Genomic DNA, 21,888 nt, shown 5'->3' with positions numbered 1-21,888 from the left:
AATCTATGGCAATGTGGTCACTGCTGACAAAAACAAAAAACAAAAAACAAAAACACTTTAACTAAGCCACTATAATCATAGCATCGATCTTCTAGGATTTATGATGCAGAAAACTAAGCAAACACTACATTGTGTGTGAGCGCTGATGTCATCAAGATGTGGTGATCACACTCACTGAGTGGACTTAAAGAGGAGGGCTCAGGACATTTTGTCAGTGTGCGTCAGTGTGCATCAGAGAGTTTGAGTAGACCCAAACACCACTCAATAAGTCAAAGGAGACTTGGAGAAATATGAGCAACTTGAGATCACAGTTTCCAAACTCATACACACACAGAAAAAACCTGCATTCAGTGTTGGTGTAATTGTTATCTGTCAAAGAATGCTCAGTGCACTAATGATGGACAGAAAGGAGATGTCTACACTGATCCTGACTTTGAAGGAATTGTGAAGCACAATCCCATGGCCTACAAAACTGGTTATTGGAGAGAGAAATATCAGAGATGCTCTGTGAACTTTGTAAGTCACAATGACAGCAATACTAAAAAGCTCCATGTGTTCTTCCTTCTGATCAATGCTCTTCTGGAGAATATAACAGTTAAGGAAACCCACATGCCAAGATAGCATGTCTTTAAATCTTAACAACAGAGAAATCAACAGTGCAAAGAGTAAGACTGGAACTTTTAGAACAAAGCTGTATCTGATAAAGTTTATGACAGTTTGTATACAAGTGTGTGATTTGTGTGTGTGCATGAAAGAGAGAGAGCATGTGTGTGTGTGTGTGTGTGTGTGTGTGTGTGTGTGTGTGTGTGAATGTCAGTATGTCAGTAAGTTCTTACCATAGCAAGCATGTGGTATGAGAGGACACCTTCCTTACAGGAATCACTTTTCCACTCCCACTATGCTCAAGGTATCAACATAAATTTGTCAACTTTCATTAGGAAGCTCTTTACCGACTGTGTCATAATGACCCTTGGACGATCATTTTTTAAAAAAACTAATATACACTAAAAATAAAAATTAGCCTTTCAGGCCTGGCACTGGTGGCGCATGCCTTTAATCCCAGCACTTGGGAGTCAGAGGCAGGCGGATCTCTGTGTGTTCGAGGCCAGCCTGGTCTCCAGAGCAAGTGCCAGGAGAGGCTCCAAAGCTACACAGAGAAACCCTGTCTCGAAAAAACAAAAAGAAAAAATTAGCCTTTCAATTAATTTCATATTAGTCTAAATACAACTAGAATAAATAAACCAATCTTTTACAACTATTTATTTATTCATTATACAAACAGTTACACTTTCTCCCCACTCCTCTCCTCACAGTACCTGCCTCCCACTCCCATTGAACACACTACCATATCTCTCTCTCCTCCTTTCTCTCTATTCACGAAACAGCAGGCCTCACATGGATATAAACAAAACATGATATATGATTCATTTTTTAAAATTTAAATCAACATATATAAGATCCTGACATGTGCCATTGCATCAATTGCCATTAGCATACACTTAGAAAAAATAATTTGAACAAAATTTACAGTACATTTTCATTAACTATACAAAAAAACTACATCTGACCCACAAAATACAATTCCACCATTAAATTCAAAAACCTTTCAGGACAATTATTACATGAAAGTTTTCATGTTTTACATATGAGTAATTTCACACATGTAAAGGATATGTGAGATATAAAAATAAATGATAATTAATAAATAAAATCTAAAGAAGTACTTTTGAGGGGAGCAGTGAAAGTTGAAGTAATAATGAAAACAAAAGAATGGTTATAAAGAAATACAGACACTAGCAGAGATTGACTAAAGAAAGTGAAAAGGACGTGGGAAACTAATGGGAGGGAATTCAGAAAATGGAAACTAGGACTTTGTCTTATTTAAGATAGATGCTCACAGCATGGTCTTCAGAGAATCTACAGAGGAAAGTGGAGGACCACACAGCCAAGGAGACCAGCAGCATCTGCACCCTTCAAAATGGCAAGGCTCTGTGCTTTCCTGTTGGCCCTGGTGGTGATGAGCTACTGGTCTACCTGCTTTCTGGGATGTGACCTGCCTCAGACTCATAACATCAGAAACAAGAGAGCCTTGACACTCCTGGCACAAATGAGGAGACTCTCCCCTCTCTCCTGCCTGAAGGACAGAAAGGACTTTGCATTCCCTCTGGAAAACATGGATGCCCAGCACATTCAAAAGGCTCAAGCCATCCCTATCCTTCAGGAACTGATCCAGCAGGTCCTGATCCTCTTCAGCTCAAAGGACTCATCTGCTACTTGGGAGACAACCCTCCTAGACACATTCTGCACTGGCCTCCACCAGCAGCTCAGTGACCTGCAAGCCTGTCTGATGCAGCAGGTGGGGGAGCAGGAACCTCCCCTGAGCCAGGAAGACTCCCTGGTGGCTGTGAGGAAATACTTCCACAGGATCACTGCCTACCTGAGAGAAAAGAACCACAGCCCCTGTGCCTGGGAGGTGGTCAGAGCAGAAGTCTGGAGAGCCCTGTCTTCCTCAGCCAACTTGCTGGCAAGATTGAGTGAGGAGAAGGAATAAGTCCTGAGCCAGAGTGGACAGGATTCGCCTGGACTAGGACACTGCACCTCACTGGGAAGATTCTGCAGTATCAAAATTCTCACTCATTTTATCATGAACTCAATCAACCTGCCTAGATGTTTCATCAGTTTTGAGCAATGCTCCTGTCCATATGTAAAGTCATTTGTTCTCTACCTAGTCAGATTTATTTATTTATTTATTTATTTATTTATTTATTTATGCAATGAAGCGTGCTTTGTTGTATAATATATTAATTTGTATTTTCTATAAAGTATTTCAAAATAAATCTTATTTTATTTGTTAATTTTTTACTTCTTTTCAAATTTTAATGTTTATCCTGATATTCCACAGTAAATATTATATATATTATGTATATATATATATATATTATATATGGTCAGGGTACAAAGCATTCAGGGTGCAGGTGATGTTACATCACCTTTAGAAAGTGTATAAACCCATCTCATACTTCTTGTTCTTTACTTGTAAAATCCTGTCTTTCCATTTCTCATGTTTCTCTCATGCTTCTGTGTGGGCAGTAATCACTCACGCTGTTCAGCAGTAGCCAGATTGTCCTGCTCCTGTCAAATTGTGATTCCTCTTTGACCAAGTATTCCCCAGGTTTTGCCATCCTCTGACATCCCTTACTCTGGTACCTAGTAATCATCTCTCAACTCTAGGAGTTCTAATATTTACAGAAATAAATATTCGTGAAGTTGTATACCATGAAAATAGTGCTCACTGTAATAACTGTCCACCCTATATACCACTGACAAATGCCCTGAGAAGAAATCTGGCAATTAACCCATTCATAATAGTCTCGAGAAACATCCCTGGAACAAACCTATCCTGAGATTTGAAATATGTATAAAAAGAATACTTTAGAACCCCACTATTGCCTCCATATTTCAGGTATTACCTTCTTTTTAAGTATATTTTTAGTGGTTGTTGAATGCACAAGCTTTGTACTGTGAAACACATTTTAAAGTCTTTCACAAATAAACTTAACCATACTCCTGGAATCCAGTTGTGGAGAGGGAGGAGGGATGAGCAAAGGAGCCAAGATGGTGTTGTAGAAACAGTTGACCTGACCTACTGAGAGCGTGGAGACCCTAGTCATAAAGCTAGGGAAACAGCATTGGATCGAACCAAGCCCTCTGAATGTGGGTGCCAGCTAGGAAGTCAAGACAGTCTATGGGACCTCTAACAGTCAAGCCATTCTTTAACCCTAGAGCACAAATGGACTTTCTGAGCCCAGTCCCTATGGAGGGATACTATTGCAGTCAGATACAGCAAGGAAGGACTAGGGCCTCCCCAAAATTATATGACAGACTTTGAAGGTCCCATGTGGAGGGCCTCACTATCCCTGGGGAGGAGTTGGGGTGGTTGATGGGGAACATGGGAAGATGAGAGTGTGAGGGAATGGGGGGATGGATATGTAAATATGAGTAGTAATTAAAGAATAAAAAACTTAAAAAATGCAAGGAGGCCATTGAGTTCTCCACCTCTGTAAATTCTTTCAGTCATCAGTTGTATACTTGGGAAAAGAATACTGAATTGTTTGATTTTATCATACACATACTTACCCATGATTCTTATCAACACTTTTACCTTAAGTGAGTGGTTGGGAAAAGTAGGCTATACTTAAGAGTTTCCGATGTAAGGTTACCATGATCTTAAGAAAATTATCTACTTTTCAGCTTGGTTTAAAGGTCTGTATATACTTCAATTCTTTCACATCAAATCTAGTTGTGGAATTAAGATGAAACTCACACCAAATGTCTTCAGACTTGGGCTCAGGTTGGCAGTGCTGATTTTAACACTCCAATACCATCTATTTCAATGAGACAGGCATCATCACGTTAACCTCAGGATGCACTGCAGAAATCTACCTTAAGTGTTCGACTTGGATAGTTTTTTTTTTTTTATGCTGAGACTATGATTGAGAGTATCCTTCACTTAGAGTCCTAGGTTCTACAAGAAATAGTGAGAAACACCCAGCAGCAGAGGCTCAAGATTAACATCTCAAAATTGTCTCTCATGAAAATTGATGAAGTAAACATCCTAATTCAGTTGTATTCATCCTCAGCTTTCACAGTACAGCTCAAAGTTTGCTTCCTAGGGAAAATTCTGTTAGTAAAATAGCAGTCAGAGTCTCCTACACCCTTTACCTACAGAATGCACATTGTGTCTTACAGACGCGAAGATGGAGATTCTTGGGACTAGGCTCAGTATAGGTTAATACAATTTTATTCAGGGAGAAAGCACTTACACAGGAAACAGATGACTGCTGCAAGTTCCCACTCCAAGGATCCACACAGGCTGCTCTCTGAGACCTGAACAGAAGTAAGCAAGAGAGCCACCTGTGCCCGGACCCCAGACCTAAAACCACTCTCCCTCTTGTCCACACCTGTTACCACGCCCAAACAGGCGTGGTCAGCACTACAGGTGCAGGCATGGTGGATATCTCACTATGGTGTCTGATCCAGAAAAAGGATTTGCACATGTTTATAAACCACTCAGTGTGAATGTATAAACCCACCAGTCAAATATAACTATGAAAATAATCTTTATATGTGCATAGGGTTTTATACAAGGTTCGCCAGCACACAGCTTTTCATCAACGGAAGATATGATTGAAACCATATAAAATGAATGAAATAGAGAGTTAAAGACAAAGAAAGCAAATGAGTACTGGATAACCTATGACAGTGCTCAGCCTCCACTTACATATGTCTGTATGTATATGGGTATGTTACTGGAGCTTGGGTAGCCTCTCAAGGACACAATGCCTGGGGTTGAATCACTCCTTCTGACAAGAGACATCAGTTGCCAATAGGAACTCAGCTTGGAACCTCCTGACTTCCCCTAAGCTTCAAGCATGGATTTTGTCTGGCTTGATGTGTCCAGGCCTTATCATCAGCAGTCATAGCCATGGTCATTTCATGTGTGCAAGTGTCCTGTTGTAATCTGAAAACACTATTGCTGTAGTCATCCCCTGCCTCTGGTTCTTACACTCTTTCCACTACATCTTCAAATTCCTGAGCCTTGGAGGTGGATTGTGTAATAGGTATGTCTTATTTAGGATTGAGAAATCTTCTAGTGTTTATTTTCTGTATAATAACCAGTATGGTGTCTCCTAGTTTATAGTCAGCTAATGTACAAAGAAGATTCTCTGATGAGGTTGGGAGATGCAATAATCCATCAGATATACACCTGTGATTTGAAGTCAGTGTTAGACACCTCCACTGTAGCTCTTTTTCTTCCATAGTTCTTCTGCTATTTACATCTTCATGTTCCATAATTGCTTTAATATTGACATTGTTTGAATAGAATTACTGAAATTTTGATTGTGATACATTTACTCTGTAGATGACTTTCAAAAACATAATTAGTTTCATGTCATATTAATTATATTTCTAAGACTGTCTGATTTCAATTTCAAGCATTACTCTCATCATTTGCTATTGTTTTCCCATTTGAATGACAGGTCACTTTCTTTGGTTTCATTTCAAGTGGAGTCATACTTTTGGCTCACTGCCACACACCCACATTAGGAATTGCTTTCTAGGAAAGTAGAAATGAGAAACAAAACTTTAAAAGTGAGGAAAATTTAGATGGGAATGATGTGATCATTTTGTGTTTTTTTGTTTCACGCCCCCTCTCTTTCTTCACTGTGTAACAAATATGATGAAAGGATCAGAAAACTACCTCTTTAATAGTAAAGTTAAATGAAAAAATTGATACATAGTTGAAGAACGGAAATCTCTTCTTTCTGACAGAGTAGCCTGAACATGCCTACCACTCATTTTTTGCATTTAGAATAAAATACAAGAGGATTGACATTTGTCAGGGAAGTTTACCAGATAACTAATAGCCAAGAAAGGGTACACATCAGTGTGTCCTGTATGTTCACCTAAGAATTCATGCATAGCAACCACTCAATGATTAAATGTTGATCATAAAATTGTATTTGGTTAAAGAGCAAGTATATGAACTACATTGATATTAAGACAAAATACATTTCTCCATCAATATAGACAACCAAATTTTTTTCTATGAACATCTGGGACTCATTGACACTCTGATACATGAAAACAAATCCCTGTCACGTGATTTATGAAACTTAAAACAAGAGACACGACTTCTTGTATGAGTTCTGAAGTCATTCTTATAAGGCCTCTCTCATGGAGTAAGGTATAAGATGGAGGGCAGAGATTGTGATTTCACTGTGCAGGAGAGACTGTTCATGAGTTTAAGAGCTACAGAGTAGGTCCCAAGTTATTGGAGAACTAATACCATTCTGGGCTCAGACTCTGAACACACATACACACCAAGGAGGAACCAGCAGAGAGGGTCTGCATGATTGTCACAGGTTGAAGAACACCATAGTCTTCACTACCAAAGTGGTGAGTAAAAAGGCAGATATCTATACTGATCCTCACTTTGAGGGATCAGGGAAGCACAGATATGTGGCCCATAGGAATTTGTTACTGAGAGGGAGAAAGACAGATAACTCTATTGGCTGTAATGATTCACCTAGAAGAATAAAGAGAAAACAAGCCACCTGCTTCTCTACTCTGAAGAGACTGTGCTGAGAAGGTTCTGTGCAATTTCTGTCCAGTTAAGGAAGTTCAAGGGGCCAAGGAGCATCATTTTCCTCTTAAAGTAAGCAAGTAAGCTAGGTTCTAACTCTTTTCCCTTGAAGAGAAAGACTAATACATATTAAATGAATTAAATAACTCTGTCTGTGTGTGCTTGCATGCATATCCACATGTATGGGTGCATCGTTGTATTGTGATGTGTGTGTGTGTGTGTGTGTGTGTGTGTGTGTGTGTGTGTGTGTGTGTGTGTGTGCGTGTGCACATGTTGCAGCTACAAACCACAATGCACATGGAAAATTGGGAGACAAGGTTCAGGCATCAGTTATCTCTTTCCAACTTGGTTTCAGGAAGCAAAATCAAGTCATCAAATTTCAACTACAAGATCTTCTACTGACCAAGCCATTGTCACATTGCAGCATGAAAATCTTTCCATGAATCACCCAAACAAAATATTAATATAGAAATAGACTAAAAAAGCCAATTAGAAGAAACTAAATTTTAATTTTTTAGATACCTGAATGATTTTGAAACATACTATTGTGTCAGTATTCTTACTTTATTCTCTCATCCTGTACATCACGACTATAGTTTTTTCATTATACACTCCTCCCATTTTCATCCCTCACTGTCCCTGTCACTCAGATTAATTCTCCTCCATATCCTTTCAGAAAAGTGCAAGCCTCCCTGCAATATCAACTGCAACAGGGCATAACAACTTACAATAAGACAAGGCACAATGTCCCAATATCAGAGGTGGGTAAGGCAACTCAGTAAGAGAAAAAGAGTCCCAATTCCAAGCAAAACTGTCAGAGATACCTGCTCCAACTGTTAGTACTCCCAGACACACAAAAGAAACAAGCTAACAAGAATAACCCATTTGCAAAGAACCTAACACATACCCATGCAAGCTCCATGACTGCAACTTCAGTCTCTGTGAGACCCTATGAGACCTACTTTGTAAATTCTGTGTGCTGTGTTCTGGTATCCTTGACCTCTCTGGGTTCTACAATACTCCTTCCCCTTCTTCTGAGGGATGGCCCAGTGTTTTCCATTTTTGTTAGAAAATCTGAAACTTGATTCACCTTGTAATTTATTTAATGATATAAATAAAATAAGGCACATGAAAATTTAATCTTAAAATGCAGTTCAGTAGCTATTAATTACAATATTTTGAAAAGGTTGCTGAAAATTAATTTAGGAAACAATTCAATTGCTTCATGAAGCTTTAGTCAAATTAAAAAGATTTTGATCATACTTTCCCTTTTTTTGGAATATAGATCACATAATTTAACTATATTATGCTTATGACTGTTAAAAGTATTGAATATAGGAGCACCATTTTTTCATAGAGTACAGAAATTACACTTCATTTATATATTTGCATTAAATTTAGGTGTGGTCCATCAGAGAGATTTAAATACTAAGATATAATGTATTTATATTTACACTTCATTAAATGTATAAATCTTTAAAGTATCAATTTAATTTAGTTATATTCTTATGTTTTTTGGAACAAGGACTATCTATGTAACATTGGCTGTCCTGGACCTCATTACATAGAACAGTGGTTTACAAGGTTCCTAAATGTTGTAGTCCATTAATAAAGTTCAAAACATTGTAGTGACACTCACCCATAAAAACTTTGTTGCTATTTCATAACTATAATTTAGCTACTGATAAGAACCAAAATCTAAGTATCTGACATGCAGGGGAGTTCACTCTACACCAACCTGCTGCATCAGACAGGCTTGCAAGTCACTGAACTGATGGTGGAGGCCAGTGCAGAATGTGTCTAGGAGGGTTGTCTCCCAAGCAGCATACGAGTCCTTTGAGCTGAAGAGAACCAGTACCTCAAGGGTCAGCTCCTTTAGGACAGGGATGGCTTCAGCCTTCTGGATGTGCTAGGCATCCACTTTCTCCAGAGGGGATGTAAAATCCTTTCTGTCCTTCAGGCAGGAGAGAGGGGAGAGTCTCCTCATTTGTGCCAGGAATGTCAAGGCTCTCTTGTTCCTGAGGTTATGAGTCTGAGGCAGGTCACACCCTATAGAGCAGGTTGACCAGTAGCTCATCACCATAATGGTCATTAGGAAAGCACAGGGACTAGTCACTGTGGATATTGCAGATGTTGCTGATCCTCTGTGTTTTTGTTCCTGACCTTCCACTATAGGTTCTTTCAAGGCCCTCTTTGTGTATGTGCCTTAAGTATAGGATAACATTAATTTCCATCTTTTAATGCCAATAAGTTGTTTGCCAATTCTTTTCTTCCTTTCTTGCATTCTCTACTCCTGCTTGACATTTTCTCAATCATTTTCATTTTTCATTGTTGCTTTTGTGTGTTTGCATTTGATGAGAATGTTCATATGCATTAAGCCAGATGTCAGTGGTTCAACAATGCAGTTAGATTGGATGGCCTGAGCAATGGAGATCTGTTTGTGTCTCCTCCATATTTCAGGATTTCGTGCATGTGCTTCTGTGCCTGCCTTTTACATGGGTACTGGGAAACCAATCAGGTATGCAAACAGATGCTACAAAATGTTGAAACAGAAACATTCAATGGGTGTTAAATACACTTATGTATTCTGTTTCATTCCTTACATTAGATGAGTAAATTTCACATATGTATATGTAAAAGATAATGACTTCATTAACTTCTAAAATGGCTTTGTTAAGATGAGCAATGACAACTGAAGAATGGATAGAGAAAATGTGGTACATTTACACAATGGAGTACTACTCAGCGGAAAAAAGCAATGGGATCTTGAAATTCACAGGCAAATGAATGGAAATAGAAGAAACCATCCTGAGTGAGATAACCCAGTCACAAGAAGACAAACATGGTATGTACTCACTCATATATAAATTTTAGACCTAGAGCAAAGGATTACCACCCTATACTCCTCATCACCAAAGGAACTAGAAAAAGAAAAAAAAAGAAGAACTCTAAGAGAAAAAATGCATGGGCCCCAGAGAATGGGAAGGGGGCAGGATATCATGAGCTAATTGGGAACATGAGGGTAGGGGAGAGGGAGCTGGGAGAATGAGAGGAGGAGAAGAGGAGGGGAGAGGAGGAAATGGAGGAGCAGAAAGTTTGAGTCGGAAGAATAGAGGAGAGCAGAATATGAGAGATACCATAACAGAGGGGGCCATTATAGGTCCAAGGAGAGATCTGTCACTAGGGAGATTTCCAGAGATCTACAAGGATGACACCAACTGACAATCTAGGCAATGGTGGAGAGGCTACCCTAAATGTCCTTCCCCTATAATGAGACTGATGACTACTTTATATGCCATCCTAGACCCCTCATCCAGTGGCTGATGGAAGCAGAGGCAGACACCCACAGCTATACACTGAACTGAACTCTGGAACCCAGTTGCAGAGAGGGAGAAATGAAGATCAAAGAGGTTGGGACAAGGCTGGTGAAACCCACAGAAACAGCTGACCTGAACAAGGGGGAGCACATGGTCCCCGGACTGCTGTCTGGGAGGCCAGCACAGGACTGAACCAGACCCCTGAACGTGGGTGTCAATGAGGAAGCCTCAGCCTCAGCCTTACCCTCCCAGGGGAGCTGAGGAGGGATAGGATAGGGGGATGGGAGGGGTTGGGGGAGGGAAGAGAGAGGGAGAGGGAGAGGGAGAAGGGATTGACATGTGAAGCAAGCTTGTTCCTAATTTGAACTAATAAAAAAAGATGAGCAATAAAGTGAAAGCAATAATGAAAACCAAAATATTTGATGGAAAATGGCCAGTCATGATCACAGAATGAATGTAAGAAGTGAAAAGACAATTGGGGAAAAAGGGAAGGATATTCAAAAATGGAAACAAGGGCTTTGTCTTATTTGAGACACATGTATACAGGATGGTCTTCAGAGAACCTACAGGAGAAGGTTCAGGACATACAGCCAAGAGGAATAGCAGCATCTGGAATATCCATAATGGCCAGGTACTATGCTTTCCTGATGACCCTGCTGGTCATCCTGCTCAGTTGACCAGTTGCTCAGTTGTTCAGTTATCCTGGGTGTGACCTGCCTCAGACTCATAACCTCAGGAACAAGAGAGCCTTGACACTCCTGGCACAAATGAGGAGACTCTCCCCTCTTCTCCTGCCTGAAGGACAGAGGGGACTTTGCATTCCCTCTGGAGAAGGTGGATGCCCAGCACATCCAGAAGGCTCAAGCCATCCCTGTCCTGCAGGAGCTGACCCAGCAGGTCCTCATCCTCTTCAGCTCAAAGGGCTCATCTGCTTCTTGGGAGACAACCCTTCTAGACACATTCTGCAATGGCCTCCACCAGCAGCTCAGTGACCTGAAAGCCTGTCTGATGCAGCAGGTGGGGCAGCAGGAACCTCCCCTGAGCCAGGAAGACTCCCTGGTGGCTGTGAGGAAATACTTCCACAGGATCACTGTCTACCTGAGAGAGAAGAACCACAGCCTCTATGCCTGGGAGGTGGTCAGAGCAGAAGTCTGGAGAGCCCTGTCATCCTCAGCCAACTTGCTGGCAAGATTGAATGCAGAGAAGGAGTAAGTCTTGAGCAAGTGGAGAGGACTGTCCTGGGCTATGACACTGACCCTCACTCCTAAGATTTTGCCTTCTACAAGATCTCTTTTGGCATCATTGACTCAATTTCCCTGGATACTTACCATAATACTGGGTTATATTCTATTCATCTGTAAGAGCATTTGTTTATTCATTCAGATGTATTATTTATTTTTATTTTATCATATTTCTGCTTATTTATTTTATTATTTTAGTTTTAAATAATACTATGGAATGTTAAGTGTTCTTTAGTGTATCAAACAATTATTGTCAATTTATTTCCTCTAATCAATAAAATTTTTTTACTATACTTGTTTACTCTTATATGTTGGCCACCAGATTTTTTGAAAAAATTGTTGATCCTTTTAAATTCATTCTGTTACCATAAGTATTACACATCTGGACATAGTAGGAAATAATACTGAAAGCAATGTCACTGCAGAGATCTAAGATGTGAGTGGACACAGCTATCTCGTTGCTCTTGTTTATTGATGGCAAAATCTACTTGTCTCCTTTATATAGAATACCTCTGTATGTATAGCCAGCATGCACTGCATAAAGAAGCCAGAACATCTTGCTTGTGTCACATTGTGACTTATTCCATTTGACCAATTATTTTCAGACTGTATCTTCCTTTGACTTTTCTGGTCTATGGTAACTAACACTTCACACTCAAATTCTATCAGACCAAAAAACATTTGGGTTCCAATGATGAGTTCTGAGATCATGAATCCAGAATAAAATATAACACACAACAAATGAGGACCTTCTTATATTCAGGTGTAAATCATGAAAAAATAGGAGAATCAGCCCTGTCTTGATGATGGTATGTATTGCTGTGAAAAGTATCATTTGGGGGTAGAAAAGTTTTATTTTAGTTTAAAATGCACAGAATGTTCCATTACTGAGAGATGGTTGGGCAGGATCTTAAGCAGAGCAGGAAAGTGATCGCAGGGAATGAAGTAGAGGACATGGAAGAGCCCTGCCCGCTGCCTTGATGGCTCATGACCTGCTCAGCCTGCTTCTATGCTGTCCAGAACCAACTGCCCAGGGCTGGGGCCGCCTGCAGTGAGCACTCCTACAGAATCATCAGATAGTAAAATGAATTTAGAAACTTGTCTGCAGATCAACCCTGTAGACACATCTTTCCTGATGAGGTCTCTTCTTTCCACTAGACCCTAGCTGCTGTCAAGTTGAAATTATACTGGGAAAACTCCACTCATCATAAACTTGAAAATTTGCCTTGGACTAAATCTAACAAGGGAAGTGAAATTCCTCTAAATTGAACACTGCTAATTCCTCTCAGTTTCATTTGTTCCTTTGTATTTCTTAAACCCGATTTTGTTTAATGTTGCCATTTGTGCATGTGTACACTGCCATCTAAGTGGAAAAGGGGAAACCTCTCAGGGATTCTGTCACTGGGACAATTGAATCTCCCTCTCCCAGCAGACATCAGTTTCAAAGAGCTAGCCAGCTAGGAGTGGAATTTCTAGACATCCTCCTTGCTTTACTGGGATTGTGTCTGTCTTTGTCATATTTAGACTTTGTGCATGCAGTCACAGCTGCTATCAACACATGCATGAAACTACTCTATTGAGTCCAAAACCACTGTTTTCTATAGTCATAAACACTTCTCTGTGAATTCCGATCAATCTCCCGCCTCTTGTGTAATGATCGATGACTCTTGGGAGCCAAGAAAGCGAGATTGATCATTTCTCAGTCACCCATTCTCTGCACATTGACCACATATCAGTGTCTACATCCAGCCATCTACTGAGAAAAGAAGCTTCTCTGAGGAGGACTGAGAGATTCACTTACCCTCCATGAGATGTAGAGGGTGTAAAAAAAAAAATCAAGCATTGTGACACCACGACCATTGTTCTTATTCTTACAGTCCTTCTCTCTAGCAGCTTTCTGTTTCCATAGGTGTATTAAGGTAGATGGTTTTGGGAAGAATGTTACTGAAGTTTCAACTGGAATTGCCTTGACTCTTCGGATCGCTTTCAAAAATGCACTCCATTTTATGTAATATTATTTCATTTAATGGACATTGCACTGTCAATTTGAATATTACTAACATTGTTATTACTTCCCCGTTTTGTTGACACCACTTCCTTTATTTTCTTTAGTTTCAAATGACATCACAATTTATGTTTAATTTCACATATTAATGTCAGCATCTTCTTTCTCTGAAAGTGGACAAAAGAAATAAGATATTCAATGCAATGAAAATTCAAAATAAATGACATCCATCATAATACCACAATACAAAAAAATAAATGAAAAACTATACATATTTGAAATATTGAAACTCTTCAATCTGATAGAATACCATTTGAAAACTGTGTGGTTTTCAAATGGACAAGACAAAGTGTGTCAGGATCCTCTACTAAAGTAGAACTGGATAAATATCTGTAGGTCAAAATTTCTGGATAAACAATGCCACTCATAGGCACTGATATCAGTGCATCTTGTGATCTGTATTTCCACCTAAAGATTTTAAGCACAGAAAGAACTCAATTATTAAATATTGATCACAAAAATAGGTTTTAGAAAAACATCAAATATTTATTTATTATAAGTGTCCTCAGGACAAACTGTGATGTTTGCACCTCACTACAGACCACAGAGACTTCTGCTATTGACATCTGGGGATTATTAATACTCTGATTTATGGCAATGTGGTCACTGCTGAGGACAAAGATGTTTCTAATGAAGACACTAAAGTCAGAGCAGCGATCTTCTAGGATATATGATGCTGACAACCAAGCAAACAACATTGTGTGTGAGTGCTGAAGCCATCACAATATGTTAAGCACATTCATCAAGCAGGGGACAAGAAGAGATTTGAGGACATTGTGTCACTGTGCAGTGGAGAGTTTAATAGATCCAAGACCCCTGAATAAGTCACAGGACACTTGGAGAAATACCAGCAACTAGAGATCACAGTCTTTAAACTTAAACACACCCTGACAGAACCTGCATTCAGTGTTTGTGTAATTGTTATCTGTCCATGAACACTCAGTGCAATGATGGTGAACAGAAAGGAAGATGTCTACACTGATCCTGACTTTGAAGGAATTGTGAAGCACAATCCCACAGCCTACAAAACTGGTGTGTGTGTGTGTGTGTGTGTGTGTGTGTGTGTGTGAGAGAGAGAGAGAGAGAGAGAGAGAGAGAGAGAGAGAGAGAGATAAACAAGGAAGAACATATGTATATGTGTGATTGTGAATGTATGTGTGTGTATATGGGTGTTTGATGGAATGATCTTGCCACAGGAAGGAGGTAGAGTGAGAGGATACTTCAGGGATTCTGTTTTCCACCCCCAAGATGGCTTCCAGGGTTAAACATCATTTTGTCAACCTTCATCAGGAAGATCTCTTGATTCTGGCATAGTCACCTTTGGATAATCATTAAATAAATACATAATATAGACTAAGAACAAGATTCGGTTTCCTACAAAAAATATTACTAATTTAAGACAACTATAACAAATGACTCAATTTTAAAACTATTTATTTTACATCCACATTGCAATCCCCTCCACTCCTCTTTTCCCAGTCCCCACCCACCTCCCTTCAACCCACTGCTATGTCCATTACTACTCCCTTTAAGTTCAGAAAATGGCAAGCCTCCCATGACTATAAATAGAACATGGCCTAGGACTCAGATTTTTAAGTTTGATCTCCATATATAAGATTTTGTCCTGTACCATTGTATCAAATATCATTAGGGTACACTTAGAAAAATAACTTGCAACAAAATTTACATTACAATTTAAATAATTGTATTAAGAAATAAATAGGATCCACAAAATTAAGTTGCAACATGAAATTCCAGAATATCACAGTACTATTATTAGATGGAAATTTTCATTCACCACATGTGAGTAGTTTCACTCATATAAGGTATATCTGTGCTATGAAAATCAATGGGATGTTCTTGTAGAAATAAAATCTAAAGACCATTTTTTTGAGGTGAACAGTGAAAGTGAAAGCAATAATGGAAGAAAAATGAAAAATGGCTGAACAAAGGAAAGACACTAGCTGAAAATGACTAAAAGAAAGTAAAAAGTGTAAGGGAAGTCATGGGAGGGCATTCAGAAAATGGACACTTGTTCTTTCTCTTATTTAAGACAATGTACATAGCATGGTCTTGAGAGAACTTAGAGGGAAAGGTTGAGTACCAGCAGCCCAGAGGACCAGTAGGATCTGCAACATCCACAATGACCAGGCTCTTTGCTTTCCTGATGGCCCTGGTGGTAATGAATTACTGGTCAACCTGCTCTCTGGGATGTGACCTGCCTCAGACTCATAACCTCAGGAACAAGAGAGCCTTGAGACTCCTGGCACAAATGAGGAGACTCTTCCCTCTCACCTGCCTGAAGGACAGAAAGGACTTTGCATTTCCTCTGGAGAAGGTGGATGTCCAGTACATCCAGAAGGCTCAAGCGATCCCTGTCTTGCAGGAGCTGACCCAGCAGGTCCTCATCCTCTTTAGCTCAAAGGACTCATCTGCTGCTTGGGAGACAACCCTCCTAGACACATTCTGCACTGGCCTCCACCAGCAGCTCAATGATCTGCAAGCCTGTCTCATGCAGCAGATGGGGGAGCAGGAACCTCCCCTGAGCCAGGAAGACTCCCTGGTGGCTGTGAGGAAATACTTCCACAGGATCACTGTCTACCTGAGAGAGAAGAACCACAGCCCCTGTGCCTGGGAGGTGGTCAGAGCAGAAATCTGGAGAGCCCTGTCTTCCTCAGCCAACTTGCTGGCGAGACTGAGTGAGGAGGAGTAAGTCTTGAGCCAAAGTAGAGAGGACTCTCTTGGACTAGGACACTGCACCTTACTGCTCCGATTCTCCATTCTCAAAATTCTTACTCATTTTGTCGTGGACTCAATTAACATGCCTAGAGGTTTTAGCAGCTTTGAGCAATGCTCCTGTCTCTCTGTAAAGTCACTTGTTCTCCATCCATTCAAAATTATGAATTTATTAACTATTTATGAAATGTAAAATATGTCATATTATATATTGATAAGTATTTGTATTTTCTATAAAGTGTTTCTGAAGCAACATTTTTATTTCTTCATTCTTTATTTCTTTTCTTAATTTTTATGATGAAATTGGCATTCTTTACTAAGTATTATATACATTATAAGGTTACAAACGATTGTGCGTGCATGTGATATTGCATAGGTTCAGATAAGTAGATTAGATAAACCCATCTCATGCTTCTTATTCATGGCTGGTGAAATTCTGTCTTTCCATTTCTCCTGCTTATCCCATGCTTCTGTAGGTACAGTCATCACACTGTGCAGCAGTCAGCCAGACTATATTCTTCCTATCAAATTTTGACTTTGTCCATTTTGATCAACTATTCCCCAGACTTTACCAGCTTCTGAATTCCCTGTCTCTGGACCCTAGATTTCTTCTTTCAACATCTAGGATTTTAAACATTGAAGGAAACTAATATTAGTGAAGTCATATGCCACAGCATACAAATAGTACACTATAATAACTATCCATCCTGTATACTACTGACAAATACCCTGGGAAGAAATCTAACAATCAACCCATTCATCATAGCCTTAAAAATCATCCTTTGGAATAAATCTAGGCAGGGATTTGAAATGTGTATAAAATGAATCATTTAAAACCCCACTCTTGCCTCCCAATTTCATGTGTCATCCTGTTTGCAAATTTATTTTTATGGTTGTTAAAAGCACAATTTATGTACTGTGAAACACATAGTAATTGTTTTACAAATAAACATAAAAATGCAAGTTGGTCATTAAATTCTCTACCTCTGAACATTCTTTCAGTCGTCAGTTGTATACTTGGGGGAGATTCCTGAATGGTTTGATTTTGTCATACACATACTCATCCATCATCCCTCTCAACACCTTTAACTTAAGTGAGAGGTTGGGAAAAATAGGCTCCACAAGTGAGTTTCCAATGTAAGGTAACCATGATTTAAGAAAATTATGTGCTTTTCTTCTTAGTTTAAAGTTCTCTTTAAAGAACAATGCTTTCACATCAAATCTGGTGTGTGGAATTAAGGCGAAACTGTCACAACAAGTGTATTAAAACTCCAGCTCAGGGCGGGTAGCATTGATTTTAACATCCAAATACCCTCTATTTCAGTGAGACAGACATCATTATGTTAACTTCAGGATGTACTGCAGAATTCTACTTTAAGTTTTAGACTCGGATATTTTATGATGAGACTATGGTTGAGAGTATCCTTCACTTAGCTTCACAGGTTCTAGTAGACATAGTGAGAAACACCCAGAAGCAGAGACTTAAGATTAACATCTCAAAGTTGTCTCTCATGAAACTGATGAAGTAAACACCCTCAGTCAGTTGTATTCATTCTCAGTTTTCATAGTACAGCTACATGTTTCTTCCTAGGGAAGATTCTGTTAGTAAAATAGCAGCCAGAATTTCCTGCCCCATTTACCTTTGGAATGCACATTGTGTCTGATCCAGAAAAAGGATTTACACATGCTTATAGCCACTAAGTGTGAATGCATAAACCCACCAGTCAAACATACCTGTGAAAATATTCTTTATGTGTGCATAGGGTTTCTTACAAATATTGACCTACACACTGCTTTTCACCAACTACAAAATTCATTCTCTACATGGTGGCCAGTCTGGTGTCTCTTAGTTCATAGTCAGCTAATGCAAAAAAGAAGATTCTCTGATGAAGATGGGAGATGCAATAATCCATCAGAAGTACACCTGTGATGTGAAGTCAAGTGTTGGACGCCTCCACTATGGCTTTTCTTTTCCATAGTGCTTCTTCTATTTACAACTTCCTGTTCCATCATTGTTTTAATACTGACATTATAGGAGTGGGAGCACTGTAATTTTGATTGCAAACAAATTGACTCTGTAGGTGACTCTAAAAACATGATGAGTTTCATATCATATTAATTATATGGCTAAGGACTATAGAATTTCAAATACATATATTGCTATCCGTATTGCTATTGTTTCTCCCACTTGAATGACAGGTCACTTTCCTTGGTTTCATTCCAAGTGTGGCTCACTGCCACACACCAACATTAGGAATTCCTTTCTAGAAAAGTAGAAAAGAGAAACAAAACTTTGATTTGAACGCAAGGAAAGATTATATGAGAATGACATTACCTTCTTAGGTTTTTTTGTTTTACACCATCTCTCTCTCTCTCTCTCTCTCTCTCTCTCTCTCTCTCTCTCTCTTTCTTCCTTTCTTTCCTTCTCTCTCTGTTCACTGTGAAGTAAATATGATGAAAGGATTAAGTGTCAGGCATCCACCATTATACTACTACCTAAATAGTAAAGATAAAAGAAAAATGATACACAGTTGAAGAATGGAAAGCTCTTCTTTCTGACAGAGTAATCTGAACATGTCTACCACTCATTTTTTTGCATTTAGACAAAGGAAGAAGGGAAGGGAAAATTACTAAAATACAAGTGTATTGACATTTGTCATGGAAGTTTACAAGATAACTGATAACCAAGCAAGGGTACACATCAGTGTGCCCTGTCTGTTCACCTAAGAATTCATTCATAGCAAGCACTCAACAATTAAATGTTGGTCATAAAATAGTATTTGGTTAAAGAGGAAGTGCTTATCAACTAAAAATGATATTCAGGCAAACTACATTTCCCCATCAATATAGATAACCCAAAGTTTTTCTAATAATATCTAGGAGACTTGACACTCGAATACCTGACCATGTGAATCACAATTGAAAACAAAGCCCTGTCACGTGATCAACTAGAGATAGAAGCAATAATCTTCTAGGATTTATGAAACTTAAAACAAGAGACATGACTTCTTGCAAGAGTTCTGATGTCATTTTTGAAAGGCCTCTCTCATGGAGTAAGATACAAGAGGGAGGGCAGAGATTGTGATTTCACTGTGCAGAAGAGAATGTTCATGAATTTGAGAGCTACTGAGTAGGTCCCAAGTTATTGGAGAACTAATACCATCCTGGGCTCAGACTCTGAACACACATATACACCAAGGAGGAACCAGCAGTGAGGGTCTGGGTGATTGTCACAGATTGAAGAACACTGTAGTCTTCACTACTAAAGTGGTAGGTAAAAAAGGGTGATGTCTATACCTATCCTCACTTTGAGGCATCAGGGAAGCAAAGACATGTGCTCCACAAGGAATTTGTTATTGAGAGGGAAAAAATTCAGAGAACTCTTTTGACTGTAATGATTCATCAAAGAGCATAAAGAGAAAATGCACCATCTGCTTCTTCATTCTGAAGAGACTGTGCTGTGAAGGTTCTGTGCAATATCTGCCCAGTTATGGAAGTCCAAGGGGCCAAGGAACATCATTTTCCACTTAAAGTAAGAAAGTAAGCTAGTTTCTAACTCTTGTCACTTGAAAAGAAATGCTAATATGTGTTTAATGAATTAAATAACTCTCTGTGTGTGTGTTTGCATGTTTACCCATGTGGGTGCAAGTGTGTGGTGTGTGTGTGTGTGTGTGTGTGTGTGTGTGTGTGTGTGTGTGTGTTGCAGCTACAAGCCACAATGCACATGGAGAAGTCAGATGACAATTTTCAGGCATCATTTATCTTCTTCCAGCTTGATTCCAGGAAGTAAATCAGTTTATTGTATTTCAATCACAAGCTCTTCTATCCACCAAACCATTGTGACATTGGAGAATCAAATCTTTACATGAACCACTCAAACAAAATGCAGGTATAGTATCTAATATATAAATAAAGCCAATTTGAAGAAAATAAATTTTAATTTTGAGATACTTGAAAGGGTTTAAAGCATACCATTGCATCAATTTTTTTATTCTTCTCTCATGCAATACATCCTGACTGCAATTTCCCAGCCTACACTCCTCCCATTTCCCAACACCCACCTTCCCTGCCCCTCATATTAACTCTCTTCCATTTCTCTTCAGAAAATGGAAGGCCTCCCAGGGATATCAACCAGAACAGGGTATAACAAGTTACAATAAGACTAGGTACAGTCTCCATATGAGGGCTGAGCAAGGCAATAAGGTAAGAGGAAAAGGGTCTTAAGAACAGACAAAAGAATCAGAGACAATCCCCATTCCAACTATTAAGAGTTCTCCCAGAACACCAAGCTAACAAGAATAACTTATTTGCAGATGAATTAGCAAAGACAAAGCAAGGCCCCACAATTGCCATTCCAGTCTCTGTGAGCCCCTATGAGACCTGCTTAGTTGATTCTGTGTGCTGTCCTCTCCTGTTATCCTTGACCTCTCTGGCTCTTACAATCCTTCTTCCCCTTCTGCTGAAGGCTTACCCAGTTTTTAAAACTTCTATTACAAATTTGAAATTGGGGGCTGGAGAGATGGCTCAGTGGTTAAGAGCACTGACTGCTCTTCCAAATGTCCTGAGTTCAGTTCGCAGCAAATACATGGTGGCCCACAACCAATGGTAGTGAAATCTAGCCTGCAGACATACATGCAGGCAGAACACTGTGTACATAAGAAGTAAAGAAATAAATCTTAAAAAACATTTAAACATTTCAATCTTAATTCACCTTTTAATGAACTTAATAATATAAAATAAAATAAATATCACCTGAAAATTTTAATCCTAAAATTAAATTTGGAAGCTTTTAACACAATATTTGTAATCGTTGCTGAAAATTAATTTACAAAAGAACTCAAATGCTTCCATGTTTTCTTGAACAAATTAAAAAGATTGTGAACCATACATAGGATTTTTTTGGAACAGAGAGCACATAATTAAACCATATTATATGTGTGCATGTTAAAAAGTATTCAGATATAGTAGAGACAGACTCTAACAGTGTACAGAATTTAACTTTATTTATATATTTCCATGACTTTTTAGTGTGCCACATTGGAGGGATTTAAATACTAAGATATAATATATTTACATTTACACTTCAATACCCAGGTTAATCTTTAAAGGCACAAGTTACAATTCTTCTTTTTTAATTTATAAAACAAAGTCTCTCTATGTAGCACTGACTCTTGGAACTCACTACACAGACCAGATATTCTCAAGGTTCCTCATTTTGAAGTCCTTTTATAAAGTTTCTTATGTTGGGATGAACCGCAACCATAAAACCCTTTGCTGGTTTTGTATAACTGTAATTTCTGTACTGATATGAATCATAATGTAAATATCTGACATGCAGGGGAGGTTCCTGCTGCATCAGACAGGCTTGCAGGTCACTGAGCT

General features: G+C 39.0%; 2 protein-coding genes and 1 pseudogene across 2 annotated transcripts; all 3 read left to right on the top strand.

Annotated features, from left to right (window-relative positions):
* The first annotated feature begins 1,978 nt into the window (after positions 1-1,978).
* Positions 1,979-2,551, top strand: LOC100766144 (interferon alpha-12). The gene has a single exon (XM_027400348.1). It carries the CDS (start codon positions 1,979-1,981, stop codon positions 2,549-2,551), a length of 573 nt encoding a protein of 190 aa, XP_027256149.1.
* Positions 2,552-11,087: 8,536 nt separating this feature from the next.
* LOC100766437 lies at positions 11,088-11,676 on the top strand (annotated as a pseudogene).
* A 4,237-nt stretch (positions 11,677-15,913) lies between these two features.
* Positions 15,914-16,483, top strand: LOC100766726 (interferon alpha-12). Its single transcript, XM_027400395.2, has one exon. It carries the CDS (start codon positions 15,914-15,916, stop codon positions 16,481-16,483), a length of 570 nt encoding a protein of 189 aa, XP_027256196.1.
* Positions 16,484-21,888: the final 5,405 nt, after the last annotated feature.

This window comes from Cricetulus griseus, chromosome 2 (genome assembly GCF_003668045.3).
Source record: "Cricetulus griseus strain 17A/GY chromosome 2, alternate assembly CriGri-PICRH-1.0, whole genome shotgun sequence".
NCBI lineage: Eukaryota > Metazoa > Chordata > Mammalia > Rodentia > Cricetidae > Cricetulus > Cricetulus griseus.
The sequence above is the reverse complement of the archived record's forward strand: the minus strand, read 5'-3'. Positions and strand labels throughout refer to the sequence as shown.